Consider the following 13,311-nt stretch of genomic DNA (forward strand, 5'->3'; position numbering starts at 1 on the left):
TTGTTTGTTTGTTTTTTAGTTGGTGAAGGTTACAAGTTCCTGGAAGTACTGCCTTTTGTCTTGGTTTACCCTATTTATAATGTATCCTCTTCAGCTGTGAAACAAGCCTTGAAGACGCCCAGACCATAGGAGATGTATTTCTGAATATTTATTTTAGTTTTCCTCAGAGTTCTGTACTAACCTGGCATTGCATGAGGAGGCTGGGGGCGGGGGTGGGGAGGAACCCACTTAGCCCTTTGCTATTTAACTTGAATGCATTTTGTAGCCTGTGGAGGGGCCTCAAAACAGCTTGACCACACAGCAGCCATGACAGGCTTAGGGGCCTAGACACAGCTTCTGTGACAGGCTTACTGGCAAGCAACACCCAGATCCAGGAAAAGTTGATACCAGCCAGGATCTACCCAGGGGTGAGGAAGTACCTAACATCCCAAACATTCCAGCCATTAGATAAGGTGGCCAGATGCCCTTGAATCTAGCACACAACCTATTTTTGTTTTACTGATACCCCTAGACAGTTTTCAGCCAATCAGGGTCCTGAACCCTAGAAGTCCCCTTACCCCAACCTCTGCTATGATAAAAACCCTACCCCATTTGAGCTCAGGGCTCTCTTCTCTCATTGCTGCGTCAAAAAGACAGACCAAGCTCGGAGTTTGAAAGAATAAAGGATCTTTGCTTTTACATGCAGGATTGTGTCTCCACAGTGGTCTTTTGGGGGTCCCCATGATCTGGGCATAACATAGGCAACTCCGAAAGTACATAGATCCTATATTTTGCTCTTCTGAGAGCAAGAGAGTATAAATTAGACCACCTGTGTGATTTGGAAACTGAAAGTGTTTGGCTTCAGTTCAAGTTCTGGCCTGCAGGTTTCAGTCATTGAGTCATGGCATGGCCAGTAACATGATGATCTGAAATGAGTTGGGTCCTCATGGCGGTGCCTATAAACTGTACATACACAGGGAAGTGGTCATTCGGCGTTCCTCTCGGAGGCTTGCCTAAGCTAAGTAGGTCCCTGGCTTTGGAAATGTAAGACGTAGCTGTTTCTGAAGTCTTGTGGGTTTCTGTACATGCGTGAAGATAAATGTGTAAATTCTACTTTTACTTTAAAAATTGGAGGGTGGGCCAGCAAGATGGTGTAGTTAGTAAAGGTACTTGCTGCCAAGCTTGACTTGCTGTGTTCAATCTCTGGGACCCACATGGGAGAGAGAGAGAACCGACTCCCTCAAGTTGTTTGCTGACCTCTGTTTGCACCCCTTTCTCTCAACAAATAAATATTTATATTTGAGCCAGGAAGTTGGTTCAGTGGGTAAAGGTGCTTGCTACCAAGCCTAATAACCTGAGTCTAATCCCTGGGTTCTGTGTAGGACTCCTGCAAGTTGTCCTCTGACTTCCACATCATGACACAGACACATGCATACCACTCCCCAACATAGAGCTAGCAGTTCCTATACATAATAACAGGTACAGTGATTATTTTTTAATTAATGGTGAGCTTGCCTAGCAAGCACAAGTTCAGTCCCCCCAAAAAACAAAATAAAATGAAAAATGAACATGGCCAGAATTATTCTTAAAAGTTTCTTAAGATGGTCTTAATCTTAAATCCCTTCCTAGGGCCTCCTCAGACCAAGGTCTAGCTAGGAAGACAACAGGAAGAAGGTGGCTAGGATGCTTCCTTTAGTCTGTCAGCCCCTCATAAGAGATCCCAGGGCTGGGTTAGTGGCTCAGCCTCTGGTGACAGAAGTCTGCATGTATTGCAGTCTCATCTGACCAGAATTTGAGAGCCGTGAAGTTATGTTGCCAGTTGCCTATTAAGTAGAAAGTAATGCTTCCGTCATTCCTTTTCAGAAGTATAATGTCCCAGGAGAGCAGCTATGGGAGGTGGACAATATCCAGTAGTGACGAAAGCGAGGATGAAAAGTCCAAACTTGACAAGCCATCAACATCCTGTCTCCCCCAGGCAGGGCAGGGGGCAGTGAAGGAGCCCACGTACACCTGCTCAGAGGCCCGCAAGGCTGCGCACAAGAGACAGCTCTCACCTGTGAAATTCAGCCACACAGACTCAGTGGTACCGCCCAAAAAGCCAAAGAGCGATTCCACAGAAGGTCTCGGCTGGTGTCTGTCCAGCAGCGATGATGAACAGCAGCCGGAGACACAGCAGGAACAGCCTAAGCACATGGTGGTTCAAGAGAAAAAACATGTCTCCTCGCCCAACGTGACTACTGCCCAGAAAGCTGTAGATCGCAGCCCTCCTGCCAGCCATAGGCCTCAAAGGGCAGACGATGAGTATGAGACCTCAGGGGAAGGCCAGGACATCTGGGACATGCTGGATAAAGGGAACCCCTTCCAATTTTACCTCACTCGAGTCTCAGGGATTAAGGCCAAGTACAACTCCAAAGCCCTCCACATCAAGGGTAAGGACAAGGGTTCTTAGGAGCTGGTGAGCCCTTTCCCTCTTGGTAAAGCAAGGGGGCACAGCTTAGAATGGCCTTTAAGAGCCTGTCTTAACAACTGGTGGGGAGGGTTGTTGACCCTGAGTGCATGTGGCAGACAGGTGGGGTTCCAAGGGTCCTTTTCAAGGCCCCTGTAGCTCAGCCCCTAGTAATGCTGGGCACAGTGCTTAGAATTGTTTACCTTTCCAAGTGAAGACTAAACTTGACTGGTAGTACTATTTATTAAGTGCCATAAACTTCACGGTGGCTCCGTATGGTCCCTGGGTCAGCAGCATCAGAATCACCTGGACCTTGGAAATGCCAGTTCTCAGCTCTGTCTTAGGTTCATCAAATCAGACTCTCAGGGGTCAGAACCTGCCACCTATGCTTACTCTAAGCCCCCAGGGATTAACAATGCCTAGTGATGTTTGAGAACCTAGTTTGGGTTCCTAGGACAAAGAAGCAAAAATGAGTACTGTTGTATGCAGGTGGATGCTTCAGGTATGAGGCAGAGAATGGTCTCTAGTGGTTCTCTGCATTCCACGGAGGAACAGCGAAACACGTGGACTCAAACGGCACAGATTCCCTTTTCGCCCCTCATTCTCTCTATAGTTAGGACAGTATAGGATGAGGATTCAGAACAGAGCAGATATGTGAAGTGAGCAGTGTGTATTCGTATGGCTGTAGACACAATAAGCATCCTCTCACATTAACCTGTTTTTTTTGTTTGTTTTTGTTTTTGGCTAATATTCGAAGCATAGAATATTCTCAATGTAATTTTTCCATATTAAATGCATGGTAGTACCTCTATTCTCCTGTATGATGTGTAAATGTTGATGGGTTTAATTCCATAGTAGTAAGTCCAACTCCACAAAATTTTGAGCATCTCTTATGTAGGTACCCTGAAGATATATAAGATAGTTTCTGGTGGGTTTGCTTTGTCTGGGAGAGACTGCCATAGGAAGCAGAGGGGTATGGAAAGACTGCTCTATGTAATAAAATAGTAACAACTTGGTGTCAGCATCAAGATTTAAGGAGGAGATGACATCATGAGGGTTTTACATATATTTCAATTATCAGAGCAGCCTAATAAGATGATCAAATGTCCTTGGACATGTGACAGATCTGCAGTTCAGAAAAGTTACATCACTTACCCAAGGTCACAGAGCTGTTAAATGGTAGAGCCACACTTGAATCCAGTTCTTGTATCTAAATCCATGCTGTTTGATGTATCCTCCTAACGCTAGCCATAACTGTAGGTTCTGTAGATCTCATGGAGGATAGGGGCTTCCAGTGGACCCTGGAAGATGGGTGAAGTTTAAAAGCTAGAGGCGCAGATGGGGGCCAGCTGGAAGACTGTGTTGCAGCTTATCTCCTAACTCTGCTGGTCTCAAAATGAGGAGCTTTCCTATGAGTTGTTTTGTTCCTTCAAACACTTCTTAACCCCACATCTGGCACAATGTCTAGTGGACTGCTAGAGTCACAGAAATGTAGCAGGAATTCAGCTGAATATGGTAAAGCTATACCTGGAGGAATCCGGGGAATTCTTCCAAAGGAGCCCAAGTCTCAAGGAGTATTTGGTGATATTTGGCTTTTAATATATCAGCTGTTTCCTACTATGAATTTTTTGTGTGCTTTCATACCTTCCCCAAGAAGTATATACTTCTCTAGCATCCAAAGCCAAAAGGCAGACAGGACAAAGCATTTCATTCCAACTGCTGAGTCTCTTGAATTAAGGTAAACACCCTTACGGAGACACTGCCTGTCTCCTAAGCCTAGGTGCATAGCTTTGTTTCTTGTGCAAATTAAGCTCAGACTCTCCTTTCTTATACAGCCTTAGTGATATTTATACCAATATTATAGATGCCACTTCTAGGAATGTAATTTGAGCACATAAATTCCCTTTTTCTGATATATTAACAGATTTTTAGCTCTTAGTTGACCTCCTCCCTTAACCACTCCCCTTTTGGGTTGTAAAAGAAAGCCTGACAGTCACTGCCTGAGGAAAACTCTTATCTGCCTTTATGATCCTGTAAGAATTCAAGCTGGTGACCTTGCCTTAGCCAGAGCATTGCTATTGCATGGGTATATAACTGTAAGCCTCAGATACTTGGGGGACTAGAGTGGAGAACTGGATGAAGAACTAGAAGGACAAGATGGGAGATGAGGAAGAGCCTGATGGGGAAGAACTAGGTGGGTAAGAACAAGATGAGAAAGACCAAGATGGGGCAGAACTAAGATGAAGGAATCAAGTTAGCACTTAGAGGGAACAGCAGAAAGATGTAGAGAGAATTGGGCAAGAAAGAAGCTAAATGTGAGAACAGAATAGAAGCCGTGTAGAGAGAACTGACTCAGAAGAATAAAGTGTACGGACTAAAGAGTTTATTAGAGAACTATAGTTCACTAATAAAGTGTACGTAGATTTATTAGTGAACCCCTCAGGTTAATCCACCACCAGTAGCACCTCTTCTGGAACTCTGGGTAAAGGCTGTCGAGGGGCAGGACCCCAATATCTTTCATTAGAGGACAGAAAAGTACCCAGTAACTGTCAAATAAGTGAACTAGCCCACTTCCTTCTCAGAAGCAACTCAGTGGGTACCAGCAACCTAGAGCCAGACATCAAACCTTAACTCCCTGACCTTCCAGCAGTGTGGTCACATACAGCCTCCTCCTGATATGATCCTTACCCCAAAAGGCAGAGTAACACCTTACCTCGGAATCCCCAGGAGGCTTGAGTTCATTTATTGAAAGTGCTGAGAACGATGTCTATCCCCTAAGAAGTGCTATACTGGTGCAAGATGGTGTTGATTGTGGTGTAGATAATGAACCATGCCCTTTCTTATCTGTCCAAAGTCAGGCTTGAGGAGAACCAAGTGGGATGTCCTCAGAGGTGACCTAGAGTACCAAGGATGTGAGTGTACTGTTTTGGGAAGCCAGTGCTCTCTGGCTACAGGGAAGCACCACTGAGGACTCAGATGGGACAGAAGGAAGTAAAGATTCAGAGGTCCATGGAGAAGAATGGACGTAATTAATGTGCATCAACAGAGTCCAATATTAAGCAGTCATCCAGCACTTAAGTTTTAGATTTTAGTTTTGTATTCTACTTTGTCAAGGAATGTGATAAATATTATTTCGTATAAAGAAATGTTATCTTGAGTTTTACAGAATATTACAACCTAGCCTTGAAGTAGCTTTTCAGTTTACTCTTTTCTTGATTGTCACTGGCTGCTGCTGGAAAGGGTAGTTGTTATAGAGGGTTTTTATCTGAGAATCCATTTGTTTTGTCTTTGTAGATATTTTATCCCCTCTGTTTGGGACCCTTGTCTCTTCAGCTCAGGTGAGTTTATAATAAGTTGCCTTTTCTTTGGGCGAGGAGAGATATGTGACAGGAGATGGGCTTCTCGGTCCTATACAGTGTCCCCTAAGCTGGCTTCTGCCTAGAGCCTGGCCATACTGTGGGATCCATACACAGCAGTCTCTCACGTGGCCCTCATCAGCATAGAGCATGGAGGCCACTCAAAAGGAAACACCTGACTCTTGATCAGGCCACAAGGCCTGGCCAAGAAGTCACTTCATATTCCTCCCTGAAAGAGTCAGGGAGGTACCTCCAACTTCATGGGATGCTGGTGCAGTACCCTGGGATGGGTGGGTGGCATGGTGAAGACCAAATGTTGTTTGAATACTAAACGGTCTTATTAATCTAAATGGTCTTATTAATAAAAAAAAAAAAAAAAAAAAAAAAAAAAAAAACCTCGGTACCAGATATTGGTGTAAATGCTAAAAGATCAGAGAGACAAAGGAGCAAGCCACTGCCACGTCTCACCTTGCCGATTCCACGAATCCTCTGACTGAGATCCTCTGAGTCCTCACCGGAAAGGCTCCAGCCAAAAAAGCCTCTAGCTGAAAGGGGCGCTTCTGCCGAAAAGTCTTTAGTTCTTGTCTCCTCACGCCTTATATTCCTTTCTCTGCCCAACCATCGCTTCCTGTCTCAACCTTCCTAGTGCTGGGATTCAAGGTGTGCGCCACCACTGCCTGGCTGGCTCTGTTTCTCTCCTAGACTGAGTCAGTCTCATGTAGTACAGGGTGGCTTTGAACTCACAGAGACTCACACTGATCTCTGCCTCCCGAATGCTAGGATTAAAGGTGTGTACCACCACTGCCTGACCTCTACGTTTAATCTAGTGGCTTGTTCTATCCTCTGATCTTCAGGCATATTTTATTAGGGTACACAGTGTATCACCACAGCCAAGTCAGGTTTGATTTGTGTAGAAAAACGGATGCTCTGCTCTGACTAGGAAGGAGTAGAAATTGTGACGACTTCTGCATGTTCAAGGGTTCTTCCTGCACTGAGCTGGTCCCTTGGTGCTAACAAGTCATCATAATGGTCCAGAAGCTCAAGGACTAGTCAGGAAAAAAGGGTCTTGTTCCTGAAGCGAGCAGAGGTGCCACCTTCCTGTAGGATGTGCTCCTGATATCTAGAGAGAACCAAAGGGGGTGCGTCTGTGCATTCTTTCTCAGCTAGACTTGAGCTCCTGTGCCCAGGAATGGCCAGGCATGAAGAGGAGGCCTCCTCATCAATAAAACGCTCTAGAACTTGCGGTCAGTAGCTACTAATTATGAACAAGTTAGAGTGTACCAAGCTAACTGATAAGTTGTGCTGGAAGGACATGGCCTTTCCTAAAAGTCCTGGGGTCTTTGTCTCTGACAGCTCAGGGGAGCTTTGTGAGTGTGGACTGCTAGGAATGATGTAGTAACACCACTGACAAACAGAAATGTTGCCACCCTATGTGCAGATACTTTCCTTAGAGCCTATTTGGGGCATTCGGCAGATTCCTTTAACCAAGTGTTCTTGAAGAGGAAATTTGGGGTTACTTTTGCATATTGCTGTCTAACTGACTAGGTTTATTAACACTTTTGCATGTGGTTGCTTTAGAAATCCTTTCAGTTTAGTGACAGTCCTTGTGAACATACATGTGGCTGACTTACTTTTCTTTTCCCCCCGTCTAGTTTAACTACTGCTTTGATGTGGACTGGCTCGTAAAGCAGTACCCACCAGAATTCAGGTGAGTCGCATGGTTCCAGAGTACAAATAGTGCAGACTTGCAAAAAAATGCTAGACTTGCACTTCTCAGACCAGCCACCCATCTCTCTGTGTTTCACTTGACAGAATTGTAAAAAGAAAACATTTGTTTGGGGAGAACAGCATTTTATTCATTTAGTTAGTTTTGGGGTGTGTGTGTGTGTGTGTGTGTGTGTGTGTGTGTGTGTAGGCTTGAGTGTTGATCTTCAGGAGCCATCTCCTCTCTTCTTTTATATTTTATTTTATTTTTTGAGACAGGTTCTTTTGCTGACCCAGTGCCAGGGATTTGCCTATATCCACCTCCCCAACTGTGGAATTCAGGTGCACAGCGCCATGCCTGGCATCTTTTGCACGGGTTCCGGAATCCACTCATGTCTTCATGTTTACAGTGCAAACCCTTCCCAAACGAGTTACCGCCTCTGCTTGAGACCACTTTTCCCCTAGTTAATCACACACATTCTTTTCAGAGACTCAGTGTTTTCCACTTTGCTCTGTCCCGGAAGTAGATAAGGACAAATCCCAACTCAAGTAACAACTTCATGGGCAATGTCAATGTGAAGGAAACAGTCATCTCTGTGTGGTGTCTAGATATGTATGTGTGCCCAGACATGGCCAGCATGCCACACTTGGCTCAGAACATCAGAGCTGTTACTTTCTAATGGTCTGTATGTGCCAACCCAAATGATTCTTCCAGAACTATATCTGGAGTCAAGAAAGGGGGTCATGACCGTCCTTTACCCAAGCTGAGGTACTGTCAGACTTTCGTGCTGCCTCTGGCAACCCTTCAGCCTCCTGTGAGGCAATATAGACCAAAGAAACAGCCGTGCATGTTACACACAGCCATTTGTGTTCGTAACCCAGATTTGTGCAGAGTCCTCTAACAGTAGGTAGGATGGAGGAATACACAACAAGAAAGAATGCCAGCTTCATGGAGACCCCCGTGCTTTTAAGGCATCATTGCGGAAACCTCGGGCGTTAGTGTAAAATGTGGAGATTTCCCCAGCAGCTTTGGCACTCAAGGCCTGGTGTTTGGTTGACTAAAAGAACATTCGCCGTAGTTGCGTATTAACAGAAAGCTCAAACTAACAGTAGCTTAAATCAAAAAATAAAATAAAATCTTTGCAGCCTAAACTCCCAATGGTAGCTGTCTGTGATATAGACGGAGTACCAGGACTTTTTGTGTGACTTGGCTACCCACCTCTTCTGTCATTCTGTCCCACCGTCCTGGTGTTTGTCATCAGTCTTCAGAGTTACCTCACGGTCCAGGATGACAACCTAAGCTCCAGTCCACTTGTCTGTTTTCTGGGTAGCAGAGAGGAGGAGGAGAAGGAGTGGACTCATACTCCTTCCATGCCACTCTGAGCTGGTCTGGCTGGTCCCGAGTCTCTTCTGTTTTGTGGAACAGAGCTTAGTCACGTGATACTAGCCATCTCTAAGGCTAGATAGGTAGTCTTCTAACTGAGCCCACCTTATCCTACAGGAAATCAGGGTTCTGTTAAGAGAAGCGAGACTGGATGTGGGGGAATAACTTGGTGCCTGCCCCCAGCTCTTCTTGGCAGTGTTCCCCGAGTGTTACACTGTTGCTTTCTGGTCTATTGGTGAAATTATTAAGGCCACTCCAGTAGTTAAAAGGGAGGTTTATTTTGCGGGGTAACTTACAAGTGAAGGGATAGGTAACAGGGTCTGGGAAAGGTGTAGCACAGTCTGGCGGTGTTCTTTGGAGACTCTGCTTGGTCTTGCTCTAGCGTCCAGGGTCCAGGAACCAAGAGAACTGGCCCATTCGGATCTCAGGTCTTCAGGGTCCTCTCTGAGCCCCGCCTTGTAGGCGAGACAGTTACCGAAGCCTCAGTGGGGCTTGGAACTTCCAGGTCAAAGCTGCAATGGCTACCCGCTACACTGGTCGTTTTCCCTTTGCTTCTCAAGGACCTTGAAATCCAATGTCACCTTTCCACAGCATTGACCAAGTGTGGGCTATAAATCCTTCCATGCCGCTTATGGATTGAATTGATCTTTGGATTTCTATGCCTCAGTACCTCTGCATGTGACTATATTTATAGGTTGAGTCTTCACAGAAATCATGAGTCAAGTTGAAATGAGCTCACTGGGAGGTCACTAATCCAACGTGCTGGCACCCTTATAAAAAAGGAAGTAGTTGGACATAGCGACAGAGAGGGTGAAGTCACAAGAATGCCATCTGTAAGCCAAGCAATCCTTGAGGCTCCCAGAAGCCAGAGTGAGGCTGGCCCAGGTTCTTCCTCAGTCCCCTGCAGGAGCCAATCTACCCGCAGCAGGCTGCTAGCACCAGATCTCAGGCTTACTGCTTCCAGAACTGCAGCGCTCCAGATTTCTGTGGCATAAGCCTCTGGGTTTGGGCACTTTGTTGTAGCAGTCTAGCAGAGTCAAAGGATACAGTCCTCTCTACTCCCTTGTTAGCAGATGCATCTTGGGAAAGTCGTGAAGATACTACAAGGTTCAAGAATGACCTAAATGGTGACTTGGAGAAACATCCAGAGTTAGATTGTGGAGCAGTGCAGGTGGTGAGGCTGTGCGTCTCACTGTGTCCAAGTGTCGCCCTGCTTCAGGAGTCCACACAACAACCAATATGAAGGCGTGAAGGAGCTGTCCTTAATGCTTAGTGTTCTGATACTTGACTGGCGTGTGACCCGGGAACACGAGCATTTCTTACATTGCCCTCCGTGTGGTTTGCTGGCTGTCCTGTCTCTTTCTAAGTAGGGAAGCATTAGGAATGCTTGTCTGCACGTGTGTCTTCGGTTTGTCTGCCAGTCCCGCTACAGCAAAGCGAGCTAGAGGAAAGCGAGCACGGGCACGAGAAGGTCAGACAACCTCTGAATGGGCGTACCTCTGAATGGGCATACCTCTGAATGGGCGTACCCTGTGGTGCTTTCCAGTTCAACGTTGCCTTCCGCAGTATAGCCTAAGTGCGGCTGCTGTTGTTTATCTTGCTTGGGTGCTTGCTGGAGAAAACTATTTTTCCTGTTTGGGGAGAGTTTACATTGATTTCTAAGGATTAGCTGAACAAGATGAAGTGTCTCTTAAAAGTCTTTTTCAAGCCAGGTAGAGTGGTTTGTGTCTGTATTCCAGCACTGGGGAGACTGTAGAAGAGGATACAGAGTTTGAGACTAGTCTGGGCAAAACATCGAGTTAAGGCCAGCCTGCACTATGTATTAAGACCCTGTCTCAAAATCAGTAAACAGAAAAGGTCTTTTTGATGTGTTCTAAAGAACATTTTTATAGGCTTTAGAATTTGAAAAATGTGCAGTGTAGTTAGGGCTCTAGTTCACTGACTAACTGCCTGTCAGCAAGTCTGCACCTTGCTGGGGGCTCGGGACTGTTTGCTTTTGTGTCCTGGATCTTGCACAGTACATAGAGCATGTACTAATGCTTGGTAAATAGGCGCAGGGTGAAATATAAAACAATTATTTGTTTAAGACAAGGAAGAAAGGAAACATCACTATGTAGCAAAATTGTCTATTTTTTTTTTAACTAATTTCTTCACATTTCTTTATCTTGTGTGTGCGAGCATGTATGTGTGTGGGTATGCACATGCCGAGATTCACTGGTGATTAGTGGACGAGTTGTAGAAGTTGGTTCTCTCCTTCTACCATGTGAGTTCCAGGGCATCAAACTGAGGTCATCAGCCCTGTCGTCAAGCACCTTTGCCCTCTGAACCATCTCACCAGCTCATATCTTTAGTCGACTCCATCTGAAACAAGAGCACAGAACCCGCTGTGTGCTCTTTGGAACCAAGGAAGACCAATACTCAAGAACTTTGTAGCGCTGTAACTCGCCTGCATCAGTCACCAGGCTTAGGAACTCATGAGTGAGCACTGCCATCGTATATTAGCCACCAAGTCAGAAACGAACGGCAGGGACTAGGCGCCTTGTGCCCCTCAATGAAGCAGGAAGCCAGCTCTGTGAACAGTGCATTTTAACCACCCCTGGTCTCTTTTCAGGAAGAAACCCATCTTGCTCGTGCACGGCGATAAGAGAGAAGCCAAGGCGCACTTGCACGCCCAGGCAAAACCCTACGCAAACGTTTCCCTGTGCCAGGTGAGCTGCTCTGCCTTGACCTCATGCTCAGTCTGCAGTTGGTTGCGTCCATCCTCGCCCTCTGGGCAGCGACCCTCCCTTTAGCTTCACCAACAGACACTTGTCTCCTTCTGGCTCAAACACTCCTGAAGTAACTCACTCCGCTAGCAGGGACTCCCATGGTCGCAAAGTTTTTCTTTATCTTGACTTGGAAGTCTCCCTCCTAGTGCCTGCTATATGTTGGTGTAGATTTCCAGCTCTCTGGAACCACACAGAGCAGTTCACATCTTGCTGGCTCACGCAGAGATTCCTACATCGGAGGTCAGCTGTCCTCTTCCCATGGGTTGTCTCAGGCTGAGCTTTCTCTCCCTTTGTGTTCGGGGCAGCATGCGTCTCCACCCTGGCCAGCTAGCACTCGGTTGTGCTTCTTGTGGCCTGGGTTTCAGCATGGGACAGGTCTCCCGGACACAGTCCAGTGGCTGTGGCTCTCTTTGAATGCAGCTGATGACTGTGCTTCCGTGACACTTCTGACTTCTGTTAGCCACCACCGGCACCTTAATTGTCCTAAATCCCTTTGCACATCAGCCAGAGAAATGGAGAGCCCCATAGATTAAAAGCCTGGTAGGAAACTGAAGGGGGTGCATGAAAGCCCAGCCCAGTGAAGGAAGGGACATGGCGTGATCCCATACTGGAACCAAAGTGGAATGGAAGATGGGACACCAGAAGCCACTGTCCAGTTTCTCTGTATGTGCCATGATTTCGCCCTATGCTTGGTCACCAGCCTGCAGTGTGATTGGTAAAGCTTGGGCTGTTGTTATAGCACTTCCTTTATACACTACATCTAAAAGGATCTCTTTATTCCATGTGTTATTTTGAGCAACAAGCAGGCAAAATGGGAAGAAAAGGAATTCAGGGGCTTTTGTTGAAAAAGCTTCCTTTCTGTGGAAAGGGTAGCTGCAGTAGCAGGTAGAAAACTCACCATTTCTGCCTCCATCAGCGTGGTTACCACCGTCCCTGAAGAACCGCAGTGAGACACAGCTACAGTTTTCTCTCCTTGTCCTCGCTGTGGTACAGTGGGCTCAGGGTTTCTGTTCTTGGACTTCGGAGATGGTGTACAGGATAAAAAGTGCTTCCTGCACAAGCAATGAGGACCTAAGTGTAATCCCTGCACCCACTTTAAAAGCCAGGGGCTGCATGCACGTCTGTAACCCTGGTACTGTGTGGGGTGGAGAGAGCCAGGGGCTGCATGCATGTCTGTAACCCTGGTACTGTGTAGGGTGCAGAGAGCCAGGGGCTGCATGCACGTCTGTAACCCTAGTACTGTGTGGGGTGGAGAAGGCCAGGGGCTGCATGCATGCCTGTAACCCTGGTACTGTGTGGGGTGGAGAGAGTCAGGGGCTGCATGCACACCTGTAACCCTGGAACTGTGTGGGGTGCAGAGAGTCAAGGGCTGCATGCACACCTGTAACCCTGGTACTGTGTGGGATGCAGAGAGCCAAGGGCTGCATGCACACCTGTAACCCTGGTACTGTGTGGGGTGCAGAGAGCCAAGGGCTGCATGCACACCTGTAACCCTGGTGCTGTGTGGGGTGGAGAGAGCCAGGGGCTGCATGCATGTCTGTAGCCCTGGTACTGTGTGAGGTGGAGAGAGTCAGGGGCTGCATGCACACCTGTAACCCTGGTACTGTGTGGGGTGGAGAGAGCCAGGGGCTGCATGCACACCTGTAACCCTGGAACTGTGTGGGGTAGAGAGAG

The 13,311-nt window shown here is 46.8% G+C and overlaps 1 protein-coding gene across 1 annotated transcript in view; it reads left to right on the plus strand.

Annotated features, from left to right (window-relative positions):
* The window catches only part of Tdp1 (tyrosyl-DNA phosphodiesterase 1), a 77,936-nt gene that overhangs the window by 5,045 nt on the left and 59,580 nt on the right, over window positions 1–13,311 (plus strand). The window contains exons 2-5 of the mRNA XM_028886622.2: window positions 1,843–2,408; window positions 5,720–5,763; window positions 7,434–7,489; window positions 11,481–11,577. Coding sequence (XP_028742455.1) covers window positions 1,850–2,408; window positions 5,720–5,763; window positions 7,434–7,489; window positions 11,481–11,577 — 756 coding nt within the window. The 5' untranslated portion in view covers window positions 1,843–1,849. The remainder of the gene's footprint in view (window positions 1–1,842; window positions 2,409–5,719; window positions 5,764–7,433; window positions 7,490–11,480; window positions 11,578–13,311) is intronic.

This window comes from Peromyscus leucopus, chromosome 14 (assembly GCF_004664715.2).
Source record: "Peromyscus leucopus breed LL Stock chromosome 14, UCI_PerLeu_2.1, whole genome shotgun sequence".
In the NCBI taxonomy this organism is placed as follows: Eukaryota; Metazoa; Chordata; class Mammalia; order Rodentia; family Cricetidae; genus Peromyscus; species Peromyscus leucopus.